This window comes from Bombina bombina, chromosome 8 (genome assembly GCF_027579735.1).
Source record: "Bombina bombina isolate aBomBom1 chromosome 8, aBomBom1.pri, whole genome shotgun sequence".
Classification (NCBI taxonomy): domain Eukaryota; kingdom Metazoa; phylum Chordata; class Amphibia; order Anura; family Bombinatoridae; genus Bombina; species Bombina bombina.
Window position 1 is genome coordinate 44,797,998 of NC_069506.1, and position 27,218 is coordinate 44,825,215.

A 27,218-nucleotide genomic window follows, 5' to 3' on the forward strand; every position below is an offset into this window, starting at 1 on the left:
GCTCAAATACATCTCAGACCACTGCAACTGTGCATGTTCAAACAGTGGAATGGAGATTATGCAGATTTGTCTCCTCAGATACAACTAGACCAGAAAACCAGAGATTCTCTTCTCTGGTGGTTGTCTCAGGATCACCTGTCTCAGGGAATGTGCTTCCGCAGACCGGAGTGGATCATTGTAACGACCGACGCCAGTCTGTTAGGCTGGGGCGCGGTCTGGGACTCCCTGAAAGCTCAGGGCCTATGGTCTCGGGAAGAGTCTCTTCTCCAGATTAAACATTTTGGAACTGAGAGCGATATTCAACACGCTTCAGGCATGGCCTCAACTAGCGGCGGCCAAATTCATCAGATTTCAGTCGGACAACATCACGACTGTAGCGTACATCAATCATCAGGGGGGAACAAAGAGTTCCTTGGCAATGAAGGAAGTAACCAAAATAATCAGGTGGGCGGAGGATCACTCCTGCCATCTATCTGCAATTCACATCCCAGGTGTAGACAACTGGGAGGCGGATTTTCTAATTCATCAGACTTTTCACCCGGGGGAGTGGGAACTCCACCCGGAGGTTTTTGCTCAGCTTACCCAGCTATGGGGCATTCTAGAATTGGATCTGATGGCGTCCCGTCAGAATTCCAAGCTTCCTCTCTACGGATCCAGGTCCAGGGACCCCAAGGCGACATTGATAGATGCTCTAGTTGTTTTTGGTAGCTATATCTTCTGCTCGAAGAGTTTCAGAATTGTCTGCTTTGCAGTGTAATTCACCCTATCTGGTGTTCCATGCAGATAAGGTTGTTTTGCGTACCAAACCTGATTTTCTTCCTAAAGTTGTTTCTAATAAGAATATTAACCAGGAAATCATTGTTCCTTCCCTGTGTCCTAATCCAGCTTCATAGAAGGAACGGCTATTACACAATCTTGATGAGGTTCGTGCTTTGAAATTCTATTTGCAAGCAACCAAGGATTTCAGACAAACATCATCCTTGTTTGTTGTCTATTCTGGTAAGAGGAGAGGTCAGAAAGCGACTGCTACCTCTCTTTCCTGTTGGCTGAAAAGCATCATCCGATTGGCTTATGAGACTGCTGGACAGCAGCCTCCTGAACGAATTACAGCTCATTCCACCAGAGCTGTGGCTTCTACATGGGCTTTCAAGAATGAGGCTTCTGTTGAACAGATTTGTAAGGCAGCGACTTGGTCCTCACTGCATACTTTTGCCAAATTTTACAAATTTGATACTTTTGCTTCTTCGGAGGCTATTTTTGGGAGAAAGGTTTTGCAAGCAGTGGTGCCTTCCGTTTAGGTTACCTGTCTTGTTCCCTCCCTTCATCCGTGTCCTAAAGCTTTGGTATTGGTATCCCACAAGTAAGGATAAATCCGTGGACTGGATACACCTTGCAAGAGAAAACAGAATTTATGCTTACCTGATAAATTACTTTCTCTTGCGGTGTATCCAGTCCACGGCCCGCCCTGGCAATTAAGTCAGGTTGACAAAAATGTTTTGTTTAAACTACAGTCACCACTGCACCCTATGGTTTCTCCTTTTCTCCTAACCTTCGGTCGAATAACTGGGGGGGTGGAGCTAGGGGGGGAGCTATATGGACAGCTCTGCTGTGTGCTCTCTTTGCCACTTCCTGTAGGGAATGAGAATATTCCACAAGTAAGGATGAATCCGTGGACTGGATACACCGCAAGAGAAAGTAATTTATCAGGTAAGCATAAATTCTGTTTTATCCAAACCCAAACAACTGTGTATATTGTGAGGAGGTTCCAGTCGAACCGCCTACGTAACTCTGTTCCACATGCTTTGACAATATTGCGATTTCCAAAAAGAATAAGTTATTTAGTACGACTAAACCGTCCACCTCTGAGGGCTCCCCACCCCGCGAGGTGCGTTCCTTGCAATCTCTGATTAAACAAGCAGTTCCAGTTCGCGGATCAATTACAGACAGCGGTTTCTGCTGCCATTAATGCGATGCCTCGCCCTACTAAGCGCAAGCGGAAGGCACGGCACTGCTATCTGTCTCAGGGGTCTTCGACTTTGCTTGATGTCTCGGACAGATTTTCCACTGAGGAGAACAACTCCAACTTATCGGAGGATGTCGCTTCTGGGTCGGAATCGGCTACGTCTAGACCTCCGTCTGCGGAGGAGCCAGATTTCAAATTTAAGATGGAGCTGAAAGAGGTGCTTGCTACGTTGGAGGTTCCAGAACCGAAACTACCGGAGGAACCTTCTATCTTAAACTGGATATGGCTTATGAGGACAGGGTAGTGCCACAGGCCTTCCTGGTTCCAGTCAAAATGGCTAACATTATTAAGAATGAATGGGAGAAACCTTTTCCCCCACTACTTCTTCTTTTCTACAGCTTTTCCCTGTAACGGACGCGCAGCTTGAGCTGTGGGAACTGTCCCTAAGGTGGATGTTGCTATCTCCACGCTTGCTAAGAGAACGACTATTCCGCTAGAGGATAGCTCCTCTTTCAAGGAACCTATGGATAAAAAGATGGAATCCATGCTGCGGAAGATGTTCCAACTCACAGGGTTCGTATTTAAACTGGCGGCAGCGGTCGCTGCAGTGGCTGGTGCAGCTACCTACTGGTGTGACGCTCTATCAGCTATGGTCGAGATGGAGACTCCTCTCGATGAAATTCTAGAATGAATCAAGGCCTTATGAGTAGTGCATTCGATCATTTGTGATGCTAACATTTAGATTATTTGCCTGAATGTTGAGACGTCAGGATTCAGTTTTAGCCCGCAGGGCTCTGTGGCTAAAGTCGTGGTCTGTGGACATGACTTCTAAGTCTTGTTTGCTTTCCCTCTCATTCAAGGGAAAGGTTTAGTTTGGCCCGGACCTGGATTCTATCATATCTATGGTCACGGGTGACAAGGGTGCCTTCTTGTCTCAGGATAAGAAGGCTTAAACCTAAGGGATCTCCTTTTTGTCCCTTTCATGCGGACAAGTCTCAGCGCCACCAGTCTGCCGCAAAGTTGGAGCAATTCAAGGGATCTTGGAAGCCAGCTAACTCTTGGATCAAGTCCAAGCAGAATAAGAAGCCCGCAGACTCAAAGTCAGCATGAAGGGGCGGCCCCCGGTCCATCTTCGTATCATAGAGGGGTCAGACTATATCTTTTTTGCGGAGGCCTGGAGAAGACGTTATAGACCCTTGGGTTCTGAAGGTCCTATCCCAGGGTTACAGTATAGGTTTTCAGTCTTATCTGCCCAGAGGCAGATTCCTCCTGTCAAACATTTCTTCAAGACCAGAAAAGAGAGACGCCTTCCTGGGGTGTGTGAGGGATCTCTCATCTCTCTGAGTAATCATCCCAGTCCCTCCGGCAGAAAGAGACCTGGGGTATTATTCAAACCTTTTCTTTTCCCAAAGAAAGAGAGCACGTTCCGTCCAATTCTGGACCTAAAGGCCATAAACAAATTTTTGTCAGTTCCGTCGTTCAAGATGGAGACGATCAGGTACATTTTGCCCCTGGTTCAAGAGGGGCAATTCTTGACGACTATAGACCTGAAGCACGCTTACCTTCATGTTCCAATCCACAAGGATCACTTCAGGTTTCTAAGATTTGCCTTCCTGGACCAGCACTTCCAGTTTGTGGCCCTTCTGTTTGGTCTGGCGACTGCCCCAAGACTCTTCAAAAAGGTTCTGGGAGCTCTTCTCACAGTAGCAAGAGCTAGAGGAATTGCAGTGGCACCATATCTGGATGATATCCTGGTCCAGGCTCCATCCTACATTCTTGCGCAGGGTCACTCGAGAGCTCTTCTCCTTCGGTCCCACGGGTGGAAGATAAACAAAGGACAGAGTTCATTGGTCCCCAGCAACAGCGTGGAATTCCTTGGTACGATAATAGATTCTTCAGCAAGGAAGATATTTTTGACAGATCAGAGACGCTCCAAGCTCTTGTCCAACTGTCTAGCTCTTCAGACATCCTCTGGGACATCTGTGGCAAGGTGTATGGAGGTGATCGGGCTCATGGTATCTAGCATAAATGTCATTCCATTTGCCAGGTTCCATCTCAGACCTTTTCAGCTGTGCCTGTTGAGACAATGGAACGGCGATCATTCAGATCTGTCCCAACAGATATCTCTAAACAGACCGGTGAGGGAGTCCCTATCTTGGTGGACCCGACCGGGGCAGTTGTCTGAGGGGACATCCTTTTTTAGACCATCCTCGGAGATTGTGACCACGGATGCAAGTCTTTCAGGATGGGGAGCTGTTTGGGGTGCCAGAAGGGCACAGGGCATATGGACTTGAGAAGAATCAAGTTTACTGATAAATATTTTGGAACTTTGAGCGATATTCAACGCTCTCAGGGCTTGGCCCCTTCTGGGGTTGCCCCGATTCATCAGATTCCAGTTGGACAACATTACCTCAGTTGCTTACATAAACCATCAGGGGGGGCGAGAAGCTCCCTAGCCATGAGGGAAGTATCTTGGATTCTGGAGTGGGCGGAGACTCACAATTGTTCGCTCTCGGCGATCCACATTCCGGGTGTGGACAACTGGTAAGCGGATTTTCTGAGCAGACAGACATTTCATCCAGGGGAATGGTCCCTCCATCCCGTGATGTTCGCAGAAATCTGCAGCAGATGGGGGACGCCGGAGATAGATCTCATGGTGTCCAGACTCAATTGCAAGCTACCCAGATACAGGTTGTGATCCAGGGATCCCCATGTGGAACTGATAGATGCCTTGGCGGTACCCTGGGACTTCAACCTAATTACCTCTTCTACCTCGGGTAGTGGCTTGCATCAAGCAGGAGCAAGCTTCGGCTATTGTGATTATTCCGTCGTGGCTGCAGAGGATGTGGTTTGCGGATCTGGTGGCGATGTCGTCATCTCCGCCGTGCAAGTTACCTTGTCGCAGGGATCTGCTGGTTCAAGGTCCCTTTCTACATCAAAATCTAGATTCTCTGAGGCTGACTGCGTGGAGATTGAACGACTAGTCTTAGCCAAGAGAGGATTTTCGGAAAAAGTGATTGACACACTCGTTCAGGCCAGGAAGCCGGTCACTCGACGCATCTACCACAAGGTGTGGAGGACCTACTTGTCCTGGTGGGAGGAACGAGGATATCCCTGGCATAAGGTCAGGGTATCCAGGATTTTGGCCTTTCTCCAGGACGGCTGGATAAGGGTCTTGCTGCCAGTTCCTTAAGGGGACAGATCTCGACTTTATATGTACTGTTACAAAAGAAGCATGATTCCTTCCCAAGGTGGTGTTGAGTCGTAACATAAATCAGGAAATAGTTCCTTATTTGTGTTCTAACCCTTCTTCTTCGAAGGAGAGGTTACTTCATAATCTGGACGTGGTTCGGGTGTTGAAGTTTTATCTTCAGGCCACAAAGGAGTTCAGACAGACTTCGTCCTTATTTATTGTGTATTCAGGGAAGCGCAGGGGACAAAGGGCCTCTGACACTTCTCTATCTTTTTAGTTGAGTATGATCCGTCTGGCATATGAGACGGCGAGACACAAGCCTCATCAGAGGATTACGGCTCACTTGACTAGAGCTGTGACCTCTTCTTGGGCCTTAAAGAATGAGGCTTCTATGGAGCAGATTTGTAAGGCGGCCACTTGGTCTTCCTTTCATACTTTTGCTAAATTTTATAAATTTAACGTTTTTGCTTCGGCGGAAGCAGCTTTTGGGAGAAAGGTTCTGCAGGCTGTGGTGCCCTCAGTATAGGGTCTGCCTCCTTTTACCCTCTTTTTTTTTCATTCCGTGTCCTCTAGAGCTTGGGTATTCCCACAAGTAATGAATGAAGCCGTGGACTCTCCTCCCATTAAGATGGAAAACATAAATTAAGCTTACCTGATAATTTCATTTCCATCTGTGGGAGGAGAGTCCACTGCATCCACCCGTTGATTTGGTGGGCGGACCTAAACTTATTAATAATCTTTTGGCACCATTTATACCCTGATATTTCTCCTACTGTTCCTTGGCAGAATGACTGGGGGATGAGGGGAGTGGGGGAGGTATTTAAGCCTTTGGCTGGGGTGTCTTTGCCTCCTCCTGGTTGCCAGGTTCTGTGTTCCCACAAGTAATGAATGAAGCAGTGGACTCTCCTCCCACAGATGGAAATGAAATTATCAGTTAAGCATAATTTATGTTTCTTGGAGACCATGTAAAAACTAAACCAGAAATCATTTTTTAAAAAAAAGCTAATAATCTTAAAATTCTTTGGGCTCATAGTGAGTTTAAAAATAAAAAAATCTAAGATTGATCATAATCTATATGGAGGGAAGATAAAGTTTTTTTTTTTCCCCCTTGTTATAGTTGTGTGGCTTGTAAATATAGTAATAAAAAAGTACTGTTCCTTCAACAACCAGAAATTATACTTTTAAAATAGAGGATACAATACGTTGCACGGATAAGGGGATTGTTAATCTCATACAATGTCTGTAACAATCAATATTTAGGACAGACTCAACTGACCATGAAGGACAGAATAAGGGAACACCTTTATAATATTAAAGAGGGGGCTTAAAAGGCCATTATGGTGTCTAATCACTTCAGAGAAGCTCATAATGGAAAAGCAAAAGGCTTATAGTTCTGGGGACTTAAAGTATATAGAGACCCTAGGGGAGGTGATTTTAATAAAAAGATTTTATACCATGAAGCTGAACAAATATTTAACTTTGGTTCCCTAACACCAGAGGATCTTAATGCAGAGCTTGACTTGAATCCCTTCATACACAATTAAAAACTTCCCCTCTCCCTTTTTTTCATTCCATTGATATTTTCTTTCCCTTTATTATATTTTCTATGTACTTCACAAATCCATTTAGGGGAATTGAAATGAAAAACCACTACTATTATTATCCATCACATACGAACACAATGTATTATCGGTAGACTTTAAATAACACATTTTATTTTATAACGATTATAAGTGACATTGAACCTTTTCTAGTTCCGTTGCATTTATTGAAAATATACACTATATACTCAAAATATGAATTTCAAGAGTTAGTGAATATATTGTACTATGATTGTTCGTGTTTTAATTAATTATTATTTCCAGAGATAAACCATCACTTAATTAATTCAATATTTTTTTTTTGCATAGTTTCGTTTGTATATATTTTTATATTAATTTGTTTGCATATGAGATATATACATGAGTTTTAGACTTTGTAATATAGATGGTAGCTCTTGACAGACCTATTCTAAGAATAATATGAAGTTCCCCTTTAAATAATAAGATCTCATGATTGGCTGAAAATTAACCGGAACAGTAAGTGGGCAAAGCAGGTTTACCAAAAGCATCTTGATAAAGGCCTTGAACGACTGAAACGCGTAGATATGTACTACTTGAAAACATTGCTTGTGAATACAGTTTGGAAACAGAGCGCTCTGTAAACTTCTCTTGGAAGCTGGACTTCTATGTGTGACTGATTCAAATCTAACCTGCGATTGAAACAGCTCAAAATTACAATTACAAAAATGCTATTGGAAGACACTAGTCACGTGATCGTCATTGACCAGAGAGGAGGAAAAATCCCCGGATGAAAGCACGCTTGAGGTACAACGCCAGGTAGCCAGATTGCAAGCTAATCGGCCAATTTTAGGCTAACTATTGTACCTAGCTGCTTGGAAACAATAAGAAATTCCTAACCTGCATACCAATCTACTTGTTTTTCGAGCTGTAAGCTGCAAAAGTAGCTATTGAGGGTAATCAGTATACAGAATAACCAGGGAGTACTTCCAGCGTTCCATTGTGAAACGTTTCAGATTTTACCTGTCTTGCCACATTTGCCTTATTCGGAACTTACAGAGAACTTACCAATATAGCTCTACATGAGTTACAGTCAAATACTATTATTTGTCGATTATTTTAAAATATATACATATATATTTTTCTTTCTAATGACATGGTGAGTCCACGGATCATCATAATTACTATTGGGAATATCACTCCTGATCAGCAGGATTAGGCAAAGAGCACCACAGCAAAGCTGTCAAATATCACTCCCTTACCCACAACCCCCAGTCATTCTCTTTGATTGTTTCATTTGCAAGGAGGGGTAAAGTTAGGTGTCTGATTCTTCCATCAAGAGTTTATTTTTTAGGCAGAGCAGGTTTGCTCTGGTCTTTTGGGGTTTAGCCGTAGTCCATGTCAGTCTCTTCAGTAGAGCAGTGGTGGCTTTTAAGCATTTGGGAACTTGGGGGGTATAATTCCCTCTGCGCCTCCCATATAGTTTGTGCTGCCCTTCTTTCAAAAGTCTGAGTAGGTTTACTCAGTCTTTTTGTTTCCCACAGATCCATGTAAGGAGTGATACCTTTCAAACTTTGTGAGCTGCTCTGCTGCCGGGCAGATTGTTATGGAGGTAAGTGCTGTTTTTATTTTCTGGGGACAGAAAGTTTGGCACTTATTGGGTGATTTGGGTTATTATTCCTGCGTGTGGGCAGGTTTTTTACCTTGTGGCAGTATTGTGGGGCACTGTAGAGGATAAATGGCTCTGTCTTATGGGAGTGCTAAATATTCACTCCTTGTGTGTGCTGTTTTTTACTAGGAACGGCCGTTATTTATTCAGAACTGCTTTGTAGTAAGACACTTTTGGTTTGCAGTTTCTTTTCTCTTGGCGGCGATGTTGCGGTTTGTACTGTAATGCTTGCCGGGAGGTGGTGTAGATGCCCACGATGGGCGGAGCCTGTTGGGCGCGAGTATTGTGCGCTCTTTCTCTCTGTGTTCTTTTGTTTTCGGAAGTGAGAGATTTTCAGCTCCTGCTCTGGTGCTACGTTTAGGGCGGCTATTGTGAGAGTGAAGTCCTGACTGTTTGGGAGTCACTGCATCCTCTGGTCGTTAGGAGGTTAGGTAAGCACCTCAGCAAGACTTGTAGAGGTGTCTAATTAGGGCTCAGGGTGAGTTTTATTATTGGGCTTTTCATGTTAACGTTATTTAAAGGGAAAGTAACATTTTATTTTTTTTAAAAAAAAATTCTGCAGTTTTTTTCTGGCTGAATTCATTTTTTTGTTTAGTTGTTGGGAAGATGGACCAAGAGGACTTGCTTTTACTTGCAATTTATGTTTAGATGCAAATGTGGAGCCACCTATCCCTTTTTGTTCCTCATGTATTGGGAGAACATAACATTATAGGGATAGGCTTTTTGATTCAGAGCCTTCATTTTCTAAGGAGACTGTTCAGGATTCTCCTGTGCAATCTATACCTCAGCTTTCTCCCCAACCATCCCAATCTCTATCCTCTTCTCATGCAGTGCCCTGCATTTCGTCTCGGGTTGTTTTTTCTTTGCAGGATATGGCTACTCACATATCCTCTGCTGTATCTGAGGCTTTCTCTGCTTTTCCTGTGTTGCAGGGGAAGCACAAAAGGAAGTTTAAGATTTCTGACTCTGTTGCATTTATATCAAATGTTTCTTCCCATAGGTCTGAGGAGGAAAATACTTCTGTAGCGTCTGAGGGTGAAATTTCAGACTCTGATAGTGTAATTCCTTCTGCTGATTCTGAGGTTGTTTTTTTCAGATTTAGGCTTGAGCACCTCCGTTTGTTACTCAGGGAGGTTTTGGCTACTTTGGATGACTCTGACTCGACGGTCATAGTTACTCCCAAGAAGGCTAGTAAACTTAATAAGTTTCTCCAACATAGGTGTGTCCGGTCCACGGCGTCATCCTTACTTGTGGGATATTCTCTTCCCCAACAGGAAATGGCAAAGAGCCCAGCAAAGCTGGTCACATGATCCCTCCTAGGCTCCGCCTTCCCCAGTCATTCTCTTTGCCGTTGTACAGGCAACATCTCCACGGAGATGGCTTAGAGTTTTTTAGTGTTTAACTGTAGTTTTTATTATTCAATCAAGAGTTTGTTATTTTAAAATAGTGCTGGTATGTACTATTTACTCTGAAACAGAAAGGAGATGAAGATTTCTGTTTGTAAGAGGAAAATGATTTTAGCAACCGTTACTAAAATCGATGGCTGTTCCACACAGGACTGTTGAGAGGAATTAACTTCAGTTGGGGGAACAGTGAGCAGACTTTTGCTGCTTGAGGTATGACACATTCTAACAAGACGATGTAATGCTGGAAGCTGTCATTTTCCCTATGGGATCCGGTAAGCCATTTTATTACAGACAGTAAATAAGGGCTTCACAAGGGCTTTTTAAGACTGTAGACATTTTCTGGGCTAAATCGATTTATATATAAACATATTTTATACTCCATAGCCTTGAGGAATTATTTTAATCTTGGGAATTTTGTAAAATAACCGGCAGGCACTGTATTGGACACCTTATTCTCTAGGGGCTTTCCCTAATCATAGGCAGAGTCTCATTTTCGCGCCTGTATTGCGCACTTGTTGCATGTGTGAGGAGCTCTGATACATAGAAAAGACTTTCTGAAGGCGTCATTTGGTATCGTATTCCCCTTTGGGCTTGGTTGGGTCTCAGCAAAGCAGATACCAGGGACTGTAAAGGGGTTAAATATAAAAACGGCTCCGGTTCCGTTATTTTAAGGGTTAAAGCTTCCAAATTTGGTGTGCAATACTTTTAAGGCTTTAAGACACTGTGGTGTTAATAACCAGGAGATAGTCGTGCCTTCTTTGTGTCCGAATCCAGTTTCAAAGAAGGAACGTTTGTTGCACAATTTGGATGTTGTTCGCGCTCTAAAATTCTATTTAGATGCTACAAAGGATTTTAGACAAACATCTTCCTTGTTTGTTGTTTATTCTGGTAAAAGGAGAGGTCAAAAAGCAACTTCTACCTCTCTCTCTTTTTGGATTAAAAGCATCATCAGATTGGCTTATGAGACTGCCGGACGGCAGCCTCCTGAAAGAATCACAGCTAATTCTCTAGGGCTGTGGCTTCCACATGGGCCTTCAAGAACGAGGCTTCTGTTGATCAGATATGTAAGGCAGCGACTTGGTCTTCACTGCACACTTTTACCAAATTTTACAAGTTTGATACTTTTGCTTCTTCTGAGGCTATTTTTGGGAGAAAGGTTTTGCAAGCCGTGGTGCCTTCCATTTAGGTGACCTGATTTGCTCCCTCCCTTCATCCGTGTCCTAAAGCTTTGGTATTGGTTCCCACAAGTAAGGATGACGCCGTGGACCGGACACACCTATGTTGGAGAAAACAGAATTTATGTTTACCTGATAAATTACTTTCTCCAACGGTGTGTCCGGTCCACGGCCCGCCCTGGTTTTTTAATCAGGTCTGATAATTTATTTTCTTTAACTACAGTCACCACGGTATCATATGATTTCTCCTATGCAAATATTCCTCCTTTACGTCGGTCGAATGACTGGGGAAGGCGGAGCCTAGGAGGGATCATGTGACCAGCTTTGCTGGGCTCTTTGCCATTTCCTGTTGGGGAAGAGAATATCCCACAAGTAAGGATGACGCCGTGGACCGGACACACCGTTGGAGAAAGTAATTTATCAGGTAAACATAAATTCTGTTTTTTTGATGTTCCTTCCATGGCGGAAGTTTTTCCTGTTCCAGATCATGTTTCAGAGATTATTACACGGGAATGGGAGAAGCCTGTAATTCCTTTTTCCCCTTCTTCCCCTTCTCCAATTTTTAGGAAGATGTTTCCTATTGCGGATTCTATAAAGGAGTCTTGGCAGAAAGTTCCTAAGGTAGAGGGAGCAATTTCCACTTTGAGGATAGTTGTTCTTTTAAGGATCCCATGGATAAGAAGTTGGAGGCTTTTCTTAAAAGGATGTATGTTCACCAGGGATTCCAATGGCAGCCTGCTGTGTGTATTGCTACAGTTACCAGTGCGGCTGCATATTTTGATATATATATAGTTTGATGCGTTGTCTGATTCTATTCAGCGGAATACTCCTCTTGAGGAGATTCAGGATAGAATTAAGGCTTTAAAATTGGCTAATTCTTTTATTGCAGATGCTTCTTTACAGGTCATCAAGTTGAGAGCAAAGATTTTTGGCTTTGCTGTTCTGGCGCGGAGGGCCTTATGGTTAAAGTCCTGGTCTGCGGATGTATCATCTAAATCTAAGCTTTTATCCATTCCTTACAAGGGTAAGACCTTGTTTGGGCCAGGTTTGGCTGAGATTATTTCTGATATTATGGGAGGGAAGGGGCATTCTCTTCCTCAGGATAAGAGAAATAAACAGTAGGGTCGTCAGAGTAATTTTCGTTCCTTTTGTTCCATCTCTGGTAAGTCTTCGTCTTCTTCCTCCAAGCAGGATCAGTCCAAGCCCTCTTGGAAGTCCAAACAGTCCTGGAGCAAGGGGAAGCAATCTAAGAAGCCTTTTGCTGACTCAAAGTCATTTGAGGGATTTAAATACAACAACTATTTTATTCGGCAGTGACGTTTCGGGGCATTCACCCCTTCCTCAGACAACCCAAAATGTGATTCAAGCAGTGTTAAATAACAAATACAACCCCTCCCCCATCAAATTTCAGCCAATCACAATACATCAAATCAAATCAATAGGAGATGTATGTTAACAAAAATAATTACACTAATGTATAATACCACCATAGTATACAATATTAATAAAAAAGCCTGTGTATAGGATATACATCTATTGTGACATATTAATGTGTAAGTGACAATATAATGAGTGGCTATGGAGCATAACCAAAGTCAACATAATAAAAGTCAACATAATATTCAATCTACCCTCTGCAGCACATAATGTTTTAAACACATAGGGCATAAAATTAAATTGATACAACAGTATAAAACGGCTTACTTTTTAAACATATACGTAAGTTGCCAGGCAGTAAATGTAATCCGCCATTCACTACCACGCTAAACCCAGCGTGGTCTAAGGGAGCGTGTGTGCATCCGGGTTACTGTCAAATCACAGCGCGCAATGTCCGGAGCAGTGTTATGTGTTGCCATGGCAACATGCCGTGATGCAACTGATATCACCAAAAGGAGGCTGTCATCTGTATGCCAGCAGCAGGTTGTCATGGCAACCCTGAGCTACTTATACAGTACTATATACATAGCTCACACAGTGCCAGTATAAACTAACTGGGCCAGTTGAACGGATACTGTAGTCTAATTAGACACTGCTAGTAACTTAGCAAATTAGGGGAGATAATATACACGATCTCCGTATCCGATTCTCTAAAAGCTGGCTCAGTTAGCAGTTGTCAGGTGATAGAGCTGGCAGCGGATATCTGAGATTTAACTTCGATTTCAATACAGAGATAAGTAGGGAACCTCTACGATCTTAGTAAATCTATATTAAAAAATCCAGTGGAAACCTTGTTTCAACACTAAAGCATAAATCTAGCCATATGTCTTAAAATCTGGAATCTAACTAGGATTCGTCTAGATGGTAAGCTGTCAATTCTGTTAATAAAAAGACACATATTCAGGCTATCTAGTTAAAATGTCCACTGTATACTAATACTAGCCAATATTCCCTAGCAACCCAAGACTGACAGTGGGACCACAGTGTAAAGTGGGGATGAACTAGACCGTAATTATAAAAAGGGGGGGGGTTCACAAGATATACACTGGCGGGATGTCAAGGGCTCTACATATATCTAAATAAAACATGTGGCTCTATTAACCACATAAGCTATAAAATTTATTATATCATCACGTCAGTAGGGAATTATATCTCTAAAGTCCTAACAATTGTTGGGTACTAAACTAGAAGGTGGAACTTCCTGTCACCTAGAGTATGGTTTTGCAAAGTAAGTGATTAGTAGATGGAATGTGCGTGGACTCTCGATATGCCCACCAGGGCATCAAAGAATGTACATGGACTCTCATTCGTAATTGGTGTGTTTGAAGACATCGTACCAATTCTAACTCTAGAACAGGTACTATAAGAAACAGTGCCAGTCCACATTTGCATTAAGTCCACCAGGGTGTACCGTTCCAAGTCTATGGATCCATTTGGCTTCAATTTGTATGAGCTTCTTCTTTCTGTTACCTCCTTGTGTCAGTGTTGGCACATGATCAATAAGTATGAAGCGTAAGTCCATCACCGTGTGGTTCATCTGTAAAAAGTGGCGTGCCACTGGTTGTTCCGATGTACCATCTTTGAGTGCCGTCCTAATGGCACTCCGATGGTTAGCCATCCTCTTCTTGATGTCGTCATCAGTCTTGCCGACGTAGTACATCCCACATGTGCAATTCAGCAGATAGACCACAAATGGAGTGGAGCAAGTTAGATGGTGTTGGATCTTGAAACTCTTGGTAGTATGTGGATGGTGGAAGGTTTTACTCTGTATCATCGAATTGCACGTTGTGCATCCAAGGCACTTAAAACATCCCTGTTGCTGTGTTTTTAATGTGTTTAAATAAACACTTTTATTATATACAATCTTGCTACTTTGCTTCTCTTTGGATACATTTATTTGGAACAAACTCCCTAAACTGCTGGAGGTGGAACAGTGCCTTGCCTGATAACATAGCCTCTTTTGTGACCACCATTTTGGCTTCTGGGAGTCTTTGCTTGAGAGGAGAGTTTACCGGACAACTCTTAGGTTCCAGCTTGCCCAGTCAGCACCACATCTTGGTGCTTTCCTACACGTGAGTGCATTTAAGCTACAAATTTATATCTTGATACATTATACGGAATTATGCTATGTGGCGCCTTCTCTGCTTCTTTATAGATTAACTCGTTGTGGACGGCCTTATACATCGAGGAGAGCTGCCTTTCATCTCTGTAATTATTGGGCATTTTTTGGACTTTATTTGGACTTTATTTTTGTCTTTTAGGATACCAACACTTATATTTATATTTGTACATTATTATAATTTATTATTGTTTTTATGTATATGCCTAAGTGATATTTTATCCTAGAATTATATATACTAAGAACTGTGATTATTCACAATTTTGTATTGTGTTATTATTTTGTTTAATCAGATAGCGCCCCTATTTTATATGATTGTATATTCCCTATTTTGGGGATATACACATATATATTTTTATATAACACTAAGGTGTAATCTTCCCCTTTAAGTGTTTTTTTTTTTTGCTGAGTTTTTAACGGACTATAGTTATTTGTATTTGCCAACCCTGTGACAAGGAATGTGGTGCATGTTGAATGAAAATGATGATACTTTGTACTTTATTTAACAATAATGTTTATGAAACTTTATGTATTCCAGGGTCCTCCTCATAAATGTGCCTTAATATTTGTGGATAACAGCGGAATAGACATCATTTTGGGAGTTTTTCCTTTTGTGAGAGAGCTGCTTGCAAGAGGTACAGAGGTACTGTGAAAAGCATGTTTCCTTAAAGGGACGCTAAAGTCTAAATTAAATGATTCATGATTCAGAGCACACAGTTTAAAAAATGTTCTTCCCTTATCAGAATGTACAGAATATTTTTATATGCACACTTTGAGACACCAGCTCCTACTGAGCATGTGCAAGAGTTTTTGCTTTTGTGATTGGCTGATGGCTGTGATAGAGGGGGCAGGTAAAATGGAAGCAACTTTTAAATTTGTCAGAAATCTACTACTCATTTGAAATTCAGAGTAAATGTTATTGTGTTGTCTTTTTGTGATGCATGTGTTCGTTATGCTATTCTAATGTATTTAAAAGGACACTAAACACAAATTGTAAACTACATGATTATAAGAATAATTTTGCAATGAAAACTGCCACTTTATTTTGTCAAATGAGTATTTTGTTTTATGTTTGTTCTTTTTACTTATTTCCCTGTCCCCCCAGAAAAAAGAACCCCTGCAAACCAATCACAAACTAGTATTGAGATATAGCACAAACTCTGTTTCCACATGTACAGAGTGGGGTAACCTGGCCTCTTGTATTCCCTTAAAGGGACACTGAACCCTACATTTTTCTTTCGTGATTCAGATAGAGCATGAAATTTTAAGCAACGTTATAATTTACTCCTATTATCAAATTTTCTTTATTCTCTTGGTATCTTTATTTGAAATGCAAGAATGTAAGTTTAGATGCTGGCCCATTTTTGGTGAACAACCGGGGTTGTCCTTGCTAATTGGTGGATAAATTCATCCACCAATAAAAAAAGTGCTGTCCAGACTCCTGAACCAAGAAAAAAGCTTAGATGTATTCTTTTTCAAATAAAGATAGCAAGAGAGCAAATAAAAATTGATAATAGGATTAAATTAGAAAGTTGCTTAAAATTGCATGCTCTGTCTGAATCACAAAAGAAAAAATTTGGGTTCAGTGTCCCTTTAAGGGGGTTTAGCACTGATTCAACTTAGTTATTATTGCAAATAATTATTTGCCTATCATGATTGTTGATGCATCCACCTTTTAAAAGCATGTGACACTATAGAAGCTTAAGTGAGGGAAAAGTAAACAAAAGCTCATATAAATTGCCTTAAAGTATTAACGTGAAGCAAACACTTTTTTTAGATGTTTTACAATGAAAGGCTGCAAAATAAACAATGAATGTATTATGCGATAATGTTCCACTTGCAATAATGAAACATTTTATGTGTTGTTGAAATGTCAAGTTTAATTGTCCTTTAATACTTTTTAAAATCTGGTCTTATTTTTTTAGGACACAATATTAGTCTACTATAATAACTGTACGCAAAAATAGCACATAAAGCTATGTTGGTTTGTGCTTTACAAATATATTATATCTTATTCTAAAATATTAATTTTGAGCAAAGACCTCAAAAAACAAACAAACCATTTTTTAGTGCCAATTCTTTGTGATGTCTGAAGAAAACGTATTCTTCTGAGGTCTCTTTACTTTGAACCACACAATCCCAATGAAATATCTGAGTCCCATACCAAACAAACTTCATGCATATAATGTCAGGTATAATACGCCGGGACCCTTTTTAATTTGTCTCTATAATAGTCCCAAAGACCATAACAAAGATTCTAAGTCTCATAACTGCCGTGGTTTAACTGTGCTGCCCTGGTTATCTTTGTGGGGAAGCAGCGGCTGTTCCATTGCTTAACTGTCCCACACTCAAGCATTTTACCCACTGTCGGGAATAACTGCAGCATCCACCAAACATCGTGGAGTTCCACATCTGCCGGTAGGTTTAACGTTATCACAGGGAGCCCAGTTGTGCTATATTACAGTCCAAATTTGAATTACGACAACTCACACATAAAACGAGCATGACTCTGTAAGCTGGCTTACGCGTTTCGGGAAGGAGCAGTAATCCTAGCCTTTACTTTCTCACACATTGTTCATGGCCGCTTATGGCTGTTACTAAGAACTTCAGGAGATTTAATTTCTGCCAGTTTGAAGAGAGAGAAGTAGAAAGTACTAATTTCACCTGACGTCTCCATCTGACTTGGAGGCATATGTCTGAAAATGCTGCTCACATTTACGTTTTTCTTTCATGTAATTAGCAAGAGTCCATGAGCTAGTGATGTATGGGATATTCATTCCTACCAGGAGGGGCAAAGTTTCCCAAACCTCAAAATGCCTATAAATACACCCCTCACCACACCCACAAATCAGTTTTACAAACTTTGCCTCCTATGGAGGTGGTGAAGTAAGTTTGTGCTAGATTCTACGTTGATATGCGCTCCGCAGCAGGTTGGAGCCCGGTTTTCCTCTCAGCGTGCAGTTGAATGTCAGAGGGATGTGAGGAGAGTATTGCCTATTTGAATGCAGTGATCTCCTTCTACGGGGTCTATTTCATAGGTTCTCTGTTATCGGTCGTAGAGATTCATCTCTTACCTCCCTTTTCAGATCGACGATATACTCTTATATATACCATTTCCTCTACTGATTCTCGTTTCAGTACTGGTTTGGCTTTCTACTACATGTAGATGAGTGTCCTGGGGTAAGTAAGTCTTATTTTCTGTGACACTCTAAGCTATGGTTGGGCACTTTATATAAAGTTCTAAATATATGTATTCAAACATTTATTTGCCTTGACTCAGGATGTTCAACGTTCCTTATTTCAGACAGTCAGTTTCATATTTGGGATAATGCATATGAATAAATCATTTTTTCTTACCTTAAAATTTGACTTTTCCCTGTGGGCTGTTAGGCTCGCGGGGGCTGAAAATGCTTCATTTTATTGCGTCATTCTTGGCGCAGACTTTTTTGGCGCAAAATTTTTTTTTCTGTTTCCGGCGTCATACGTGTCGCCGGAAGTTGCGTCATTTTTGACGTTTTTTTTGCGCCAAAGGTGTCAGCTTTCCGGATGTGACGTCATTTTGGCGCCTAAACCATTTAGGCGCCAAATAATGTGGGCGTCTTTTTTTGGCGCTAAAAAAATATGGGCGTCACTATTGTCTCCACATTATTTAAGTCTCATTATTTTGTGCTTCTGGTTGCTAGAAGCTTGTTCACTGGCATTTTTTTCCCATTCCTGAAACTGTCATTTAAGGAATTTGATCAACTTTGCTTTATATGTTGTTTTTTTCTATTACATATTGAAGATGTCCCACGTTGAAGCTGAGTCAGAAGATACTTCTGGAAAATCGCTGCCTGGTGCTGGAGCTACCAAAGCTAAGTGTATCTGCTGTAAACTTTTGGTATCTGTTCCTCCAGCTGTTGTTTGTACTGTTTGTCATGACAAACTTGCTAATGCAGATAATATTTCCTTTAGTACTGTTACATTACCTGTTGCTGTTCCGTCAACATCTAATACTCAGAGTGTTCCTGATAACATAAGAGATTTTGTTTCTAAATCCATTAAGAAGGCTATGTCTGTTATTCCTCCTTCTAGTAAACGTAAAAAGTCTTTTAAAACTTCTCATTTTTCAGATGAATTTTTGAATGAACATCATCATTCTGATACTGATATTGGTTCTTCTGATTCAGAGGATTCTGTCTCAGAGGTTGATGCTGATAAATCTTCATATTTATTTAAAATGGAATTTATTCGTTCTTTACTTAAAGAAGTCCTAATTGCATTAGAAATTGAGGATTCTAGTCCTCTTGATACTAAATCTAAACGTTTAGATAAGGTTTTAAATCTCCTGTAGTTATTCCAGAAGTGTTTCCTGTCCCTGGTGCTATTTCTGAAGTAATTTCCAGGGAATGGAATAATTTGGGTAATTCTTTTACTCCTTCTAAACGTTTTAAGCAATTATATCCTGTGCCATCTGACAGATTAGAATTTTGGGACAAAATCCCTAAGGTTGATGGGGCTGTCTCTACTCTTACTAAGCGTACTACTATTCCTACGGCAGATGGTACTTCCTTTAAGGATCCTTTAGATAGGAAAATTGAATCCTTTCTAAGAAAAGCTTACTTATGTTCAGGTAATCTTCTTAGACCTGCTATATCTTTAGCGGATGTTGCTGCAGCTTCAACTTTTTGGTTAGAAGCTTTAGCGCAACAAGTAACAGATCATAATTCTCATAGCATTATTATTCTTCTACAACATGCTAATAATTTTATTTGTGATGCCATCTTTGATATCATTAGAGTTGATGTCAGGTATATGTCTCTAGCTATTTTAGCTAGAAGAGCTTTATGGCTTAAAACTTGGAATGCTGATATGTCTTCTAAGTCTACTCTGCTTTCCCTTTCTTTCCAGGGTAATAAATTATTTGGTTCTCAGTTGGATTCTATTATCTCAACTGTTACTGGAGGGAAAGGAACTTTTTTACCACAGGATAAAAAATCTAAAGGTAAATTTAGGTCTAATAATCGTTTTCGTTCCTTTCGTCACAACAAGGAACAAAAGCCTGATCCTTCATCCTCAGGAGCGGTATCAGTTTGGAAACCATCTCCAGTCTGGAATAAATCCAAGCCTTTTAGAAAACCAAAGCCAGCTCCCAAGTCCACATGAAGGTGCGGCCCTCATTCCAGCTCAGCTGGTAGGGGGCAGATTACGTTTTTTCAAAGAAATTTGGATCAATTCCGTTCACAATCCCTGGATTCAGAACATTGTTTCAGAAGGGTACAGAATTGGCTTCAAGATAAGACCTCCTGCAAAGAGATTTTTTTTTTCCCCGTGTCCCAGTAAACCTAGCGAAGGCTCAAGCATTTCTGAAATGTATTTCAGATCTAGAGTTGGCTGGAGTAATTATGCCAGTTCCAGTCCTGGAACAGGGGCTGGGGTTTTATTCAAATCTCTTCATTGTACCAAAGAAGGAGAATTCCTTCAGACCAGTTCTGGATCTAAAAATATTGAATCGTTATGTAAGGATACCAACATTCAAAATGGTAACTGTAAGGACTATCCTGCCTTTTGTTCAGCAAGAGCATTATATGTCCACAATAGATTTACAGGATGCATATCTGCATATTCCGATTCATCCAGATCACTATCAGTTTCTGAGATTCTCTTTTCTAGACAAGCATTACCAGTTTGTGGCTCTACCGTTTGGCCTAGCTACAGCTCCAAGAATTTTTACAAAGGTTCTCGGTGCCCTTCTGTCTGAAATCAGAGAACAGGGTATTGTGGCATTTCCTTATTTGGACGATATCTTGGTACTTGCTCAGTCTTCACATTTAGCAGAATCTCATACGAATCGACTTGTGTTGTTTCTTCAAGATCATGGTTGGAGGATCAATTTACCAAAAAGTTCATTGATTCCTCAGACAAGGGTAACCTTTTTAGGTTTCCACATAGATTCAGTGTCCATGACTCTGTCACTAACGGACAAGAGACGTCTAAAATTGATATCAGCTTGTCGAAACCTTCAGTCACAATCATTCCCTTCGGTAGCTTTATGCATGGAAATTCTAGGTCTTATGACTGCAGCATCGGACGCGATCCCCTTTGCTCGTTTTCACATGCGACCTCTTCAGCTCTGTATGCTGAACCAGTGGTGCAGGGATTACACAAAGATATCTCAATTAATATCTTTAACACCGATTGTACAACACTCTCTGATGTGGTGGACAGATCACCATCGTTTAGTTCAGGGGGCTTCTTTTGTTCTTCCGACCTGGACTGTAATTTCAACAGATGCAAGTCTGACAGGTTGGGGAGCTGTTTGGGGGTCTCTGGAGGTGAGATTACCGATCAATATTTTGGAACTCCGTGCAATTTTCAGAGCTCTTCAGTCATGGCCTCTTCTAAAGAGAGAATCGTTCATTTGTTTTCAGACAGACAATGTCACAACTGTGGCATACATCAATCATCAAGGAGGGACTTACAGTCCTCTGGCTATGAAGGAAGTATCTCAAATTCTGGTATGGGCGGAATCCAGCTCCTGTCTAGTTTCTGCGGTTCATATTCCAGGTATAGACAATTGGGAAGCGGATTATCTAAGCCGCCAAACGTTACATCCGGGCGAATGGTCTCTTCACCCAGAGGTATTTCTTCAGATTGTTCAAATGTGGGGACTTCCAGAAATAGATCTGATGGCCTCTCATCTAAACAAGAAACTTCCCAGGTATCTGTCCAGATCCAGGGATCCTCAAACGGAAGCAGTGGATGCATTGTCACTTCCTTGGAAGTATCATCCTGCCTATATCTTTCCGCCTCTAGTTCTTCTTCCAAGAGTAATCTCCAAGATTCTGAAGGAATGCTCGTTTGTTCTGCTGGTAGCTCCAGCACGGCCCCACAGGTTTTGGTATGCGGATCTTGTCCGGATGGCCTCTTGCCAACCGTGGACTCTTCCGTTAAGACCAGACCTTTTGTCGCAAGGTCCTTTTTTCCATCAGGATCTCAAATCCTTAAATTTAAAGGTATGGAGATTGAACGCTTGATTCTTAGTCAAAGAGGTTTCTCTGACACTGTGATTAATACTATGTTACAGGCTTGTAAATCTGTATCTAGGGAGATATATTATAGAGTCTGGAAGACTTATATTTCTTGGTGTCTTTCTCATCATTTTTCCTGGCATTCTTTTAGAATTCCGAGAATTTTACAGTTTCTTCAGGATGGTTTGGATAAAGGTTTGTCTGCAAGTTCCTTGAAAGGACAAATCTCTGCTCTTTCTGTTCTTTTTCACAGAAAGATTGCTAATCTTCCTGATATTCACTGTTTTGTACAAGCTTTGGTTCGTATAAAACCTGTCATTAAGTCAATTTCTCCTCCTTGGAGTTTGAATTTGGTTCTGGGGGCTCTTCAAGCTCCTCCGCTTGAATCTATGCATTCGTTGGACATCAAATTACTTTCTTGGAAAGTTTTGTTCCTTTTGGCCATCTCTTCTGCCAGACGAGTTTCTGAATTATCTGCTCTTTCTTGTGAGTCTGATTTTTCATCAGGATAAGGCGGTGTTGCGAACTTCTTTTAAATTTTTACCTAAGGTTGTGAAATCTAACAACATTAGTAGAGAAATTGTGGTTCCTTCATTGTGTCCTAATCCTAAGAATTCTAAGGAGAGATCATTGCATTCTTTGGATGTAGTTAGAGCTTTGAAATATTATGTTGAAGCTACTAAGAATTTCCGAAAGACTTCTAGTCTATTTGTTATCTTTTCCGGTTCTAGGAAAGGTCAGAAGGCCTCTGCCATTTCTTTGGCATCTTGGTTGAAATCTTTAATTCATCATGCTGATGTCGAGTCGGGTAAAACTCTGCCTCAAAGGATTACAGCTCATTCTACTAGGTCAGTTTCTACTTCCTGGGCGTTTAGGAATGAAGCTTCGGTTGATCAGATTTGCAAAGCAGCAACTTGGTCTTCTTTGCATACTTTTACTAAATTCTACCATTTTGATGTGTTTTCTTCTTCTGAAGCTGTTTTTGGTAGAAAAGTACTTCAGGCAGCTTTTTCAGTTTGAATCTTCTGCTTATAATTTCAGTTTTTTTCATTATAAAATTTAAACTTTATTTTGGGTGTGGATTATTTTTCAGCGGAATTGGCTGTCTTTATTTTATCCCTCCCTCTCTAGTGACTCTTGCGTGGAAAGATCCACATCTTGGGTAGTCATTATCCCATACGTCACTAGCTCATGGACTCTTGCTAATTACATGAAAGAAAACATAATTTATGTAAGAACTTACCTGATAAATTCATTTCTTTCATATTAGCAAGAGTCCATGAGGCCCACCCCTTTTTTTGTGGTGGTTATGATTTTCTTGTATAAAGCACAATTATTCCAATTCCTTATTTTTTATGCTTTCGCACTTTTTTCTTATCACCCCACTTCTTGGCTATTCGTTAAACTGATTTGTGGGTATGGTGAGGGGTGTATTTATAGGCATTTTGAGGTTTGGGAAACTTTGCCCCTCCTGGTAGGAATGTATATCCCATACGTCACTAGATCATGGACTCTTGCTAATATGAAAGAAATGAATTTATCAGGTAAGTTCTTACATAAATTATGTTTTTTTTTTATCTATTTACTTTTTTCTATTTAAAGAAAATTAGAGGCCACATTAATTTACATATTTACAGTTCAGTAGCTGGTTCTTTGGCAGATCACAATCTGGGAGCATCCTCTTTTAGTCCTGTTGTCTTTTTCACAAACTGTCCTGAAGTATATCAGTCTGACCTCATCTGAAAATGGTGGTCCAGCCCCAAAATACCAGGCAGTCCTCCTCGGAAAGCAGAACATGGCAACCCCGGATTGTTTCTGCCTTCTATGGGCCTTATTCCTCAGCAGATTGGGCAGGGAATCCACACCTAGTTTCCCTAAACTCCCTTATGAGACATCACCCAGTGGCATAGTATACACATTTACAGAAAAAGAAGATCTGCATCCCTGATAAAATTCATGGGCTGTAGTTGTGACTTTGTCTCATAGTTCCATACACGGTTTAAGAAAATTGTTATAATTTTTTAATGTAATGAATGATTTAAATTGCCAAATATGCACAGTTCACCAGCACATTATGGTAAAAAATAAAATCTTTGTTAAAGACCCATGTTAAAATAGCAACGTTTCGGGGTTAACCCCTTAGTCATGCCATCATCAGGATGGCATGACTAAGGGGTTAACCCCGAAACGTTGCTATTTTAACATGGGTCTTTAATAAAGATTTTTTTTACCATACTGTGCTGGTGAACTGTGCATATTTGGATTATATTTGGGGATTGGCAGTTAACCCCTTGCACCGAGCACTGTCAGTTGTGCTGTATACACCATTTTCTTTGGGTTTTGAATTGCCAGTCACTACAGAATTACCACATGGGATTCCAATTGGTCATTATGTTTCAGTTATGTGTACTTTAAATATAAGAGACTGTTTCAGTAAGTTGCAATGAATCTATGCACTGTGTATATATACTATCCTCCCAGGTCTCCTACCAATATCCTACTTTTAATTGTTTTAATGTTAAAGGGACATTCTGGTCAAAATTACATATTTGAATAGAAACATGTTTACAATACACATGTATTGGCAAAAATGCTTCTAGTTAAAGTTATCACTGTTTTAGTGTTAACACTCAGTGCACTAGCAATTTAAATACTGCAGCTGCACAGAGCAGCAGTGGAGCTTGTATCATGTCAGCCTTTAACAAATTGAGTCATTAACAGATGGTACAAGCACCACTATTCAAAGCTATGGGATGGGGTAGTACAGATGTGTTCCCCACAGGCTTTAAAGGGACAGTCTAGTCAAAATTAAACTTTCATTATTTAGATAGGACTAGACATTTTAATCAACTTTCCAATTTACTTTTATCATCAGATTTGCTTTTTTCTCTTGGTATTCTTAGTTGAAACTAAACCTAGGCAGACTCATATGCTAATTTCTAAGCCTTTGAGGGCTGCCTCTTATCACATGCTTTTTAAATTCCTTTTCAACACAAAGAGACAGAAAGTACATGTGGGCCCTATAGATAACACTGTGTTCAGGCACAAGGGATTATTTAAGATTTAGCACAAAACAATGCTAAAGTTAAGACAATAGATAATAAACAGTCAGTCATGTGATCAGGGGCTGGAAGAAGGTTCCTAGATACAAGGTAATCACAGAGGTAAAAAGTACAATAATATAACTGTGTTGGTTATGCAAAACTGGGGAATGAGTAATAAAGGGATTATCTATCTTTTAAAACAATAACAATTCTATGGTAGACTGTCCCTTTAACATTAAAACTAAATATTTACAGGCTGATTAGTTGTGCAAGGTCTTAAAGTGATAACAAAGACAGTCAGTTACTGTGAATCTATGCACTGTAGATATACAATCCTCTAAGTCCATGCAAATAAACTATGGCTGGTTGTGTGTATGGGCATAATAGTGTATTGTAGTATTCATTATCCATATTGCATATGCATTATCATAAGGAAGACACAAGACGATATGTCTGCAGGTTTGTGATATACAGTATATCTGTTCTTGCAGGTCATTCTGGCATGTAATTCTGGACCAGCTTTAAATGATGTAACTTACAATGAATCTCTGATTGTCATAGAGCGGATTGCTGCAATGGATTCTACTGTACAGTAAGTTTTCTTTTACAGCTGCTGATTTTCTCTAAATCATATTAAACACTGATTATTTCATATTGTGAAATATGCAATATGTGAAACTGGACCTAAGCAGTACTAATAATAAAATAGTAAGTAAATAAATATATAAATTCCTCCACTGTGGATTCATTTAATATTCTTTTGAATGTGATTCTGGTGTGAGGTTAGCTGGTTAAAGAGATTTAGGGCAGCCAACAGGAGCAAAGCAAGGTAAAGGAGGAAGCATGGAGGTGCAGACAAATATAAGTTTACTGACTGGAACAGCAGAACTACTATGGGAAGCTGTAAAATCTGAGACAGAGAGAAAATAAAAACTATAAAAATAAACCTTACATTAATGTGTGAAGTATCAGCATGACGCTATACATCAGCCACACCAGCACATGTCGCTTCTTTGCTAGGAACAAGTTCCCTCTCACCCTGAACTAGACAATGCTGCATGGGGAGGGGCGTGTGTGCACTCACTTATTCTTCCCACTGACACCTTTCTACAAAGCACTATTCTCCTAACAAACTTCAGTTAGTTGATCTTAGGGCCACAGCAGAAAGAGCAGGGCTAAGGGGACCAGTAGACTGGATGCTGTCTGTCCAAGACTGCATGGATACAGTGTGAGATGAGTCACACAGCCTCAAGACTGAAGAGAGCAGTGTATGCAGCTGCACAGATGCTCAAATCCTCATGTGCCTGCCGCTCCAGCTTTCTGCTGCATGCGCCTACAGTCAGCCCTACCCAGAAACTATCCCCACCACCAGAGCAGTTACCTGGTAACAGTGGTAACCCCAATAGGACCTTTTCTGATGCAGTGGGAAATGGCTGGATGCCGAGTTAGGGCTTTGCATTCAGTGCTGCACAGTGCACATCTAAAACAGCACATGGCACTAGCTTGGCATGACACCGGCACGGTCTGGCACAGTTTTTAAAAAAAAAAATATAAGCAGAGTACTTTTGACTGTGACAGTATTAGGACTGAATGTGTGTGTTCCCCATGTCACATCAGCAGTCTGGTATGAACAACAGAGACTGGGCCCAGGGCAGCTGCCCCTTTTGCCCTGTGTTAAAGACGGTCCTGCATACTTCTAATTTTTGCAGATCCCTTTGTAACGAAAGTTCATTCTGCTCTGACCTAATGACCTTACTTAACTTAGTGTCATCTGCAAAAATAGAGATGTTGCTATTTAATCCTTGCTCCAAATCATTTATAAAAATATTAAAAAGAACAGGGCCCAGTACTGATCCCTGGAGGACTTCACTGATTACCTTTGTCCAATCTGAGTATGACCCATTCACTAATACTCGTTGCTCCCTATCTTTTATCCAGTTATTTATTCATGAGCTAACATTTTCAGCTTTTCCCAGTCCTTAATTTTGTGCATTAATCTCTCATGTGACACTGTATCAAATGACTTTGAAAAATCTAAGTTATTTGTGAAGAGTCCATTACTTTCCGTAGAGACTATAAAAGAAGGAACTTTACCTTTTCAAAGTGTTTGCTAGGAGACATCTAATAGCTGCAGACACTTTATTGCCCATGCTCAGTAGAGGACTTTTGCTGCAAAAATCATGTGACTATTAAGTTTTGTAATAGTAGCTTTCTTATTTTGCTGCAGGCAGTGGCTACGCTGAGAATTTCTAAGTGCTCATTTAGCATCAAAACAAATAAGTTGTTTGATGTTTTTTAACACAATCTGTTTATTTTTATGTTTACTCTGATTTAACATATTTGTTTTATTAAAGTAGCAGTTACATTCTTTGCAATCTTCAGTGCAAAATTTTGAGTAGAATTTTAGTATTTGTAGTATGGAGTGCTTTTTAAATAACCCTTTTAACCCCTTTACAACAGTTTACGTACCTTGTACACAAGCTGTCATTTTTATTCTAAGGGGTAAAATATCACAGTTCTAGCCAACAGTGGCAGGAAAAAGCTTAAGGGGTAGGTCCTTGATTTTAAAGGGACACTCATGTCAAATAAAAATTTTATGATTCAGATACAGCATGTAATTTTAAACAACTTTCCAATTTACTT

General features: G+C 40.5%; 1 protein-coding gene across 1 annotated transcript in view; it reads left to right on the forward strand.

Annotated features, from left to right (window-relative positions):
- PANK4 (pantothenate kinase 4 (inactive)) overlaps positions 1–27,218 on the forward strand; it is a 178,875-nt gene that overhangs the window by 136,116 nt on the left and 15,541 nt on the right. Inside the window, exons 16-17 of the mRNA XM_053690347.1 lie at positions 15,060–15,164; positions 25,067–25,167. Of these exons, the coding sequence (XP_053546322.1) occupies positions 15,060–15,164; positions 25,067–25,167 (206 nt within the window). The remainder of the gene's footprint in view (positions 1–15,059; positions 15,165–25,066; positions 25,168–27,218) is intronic.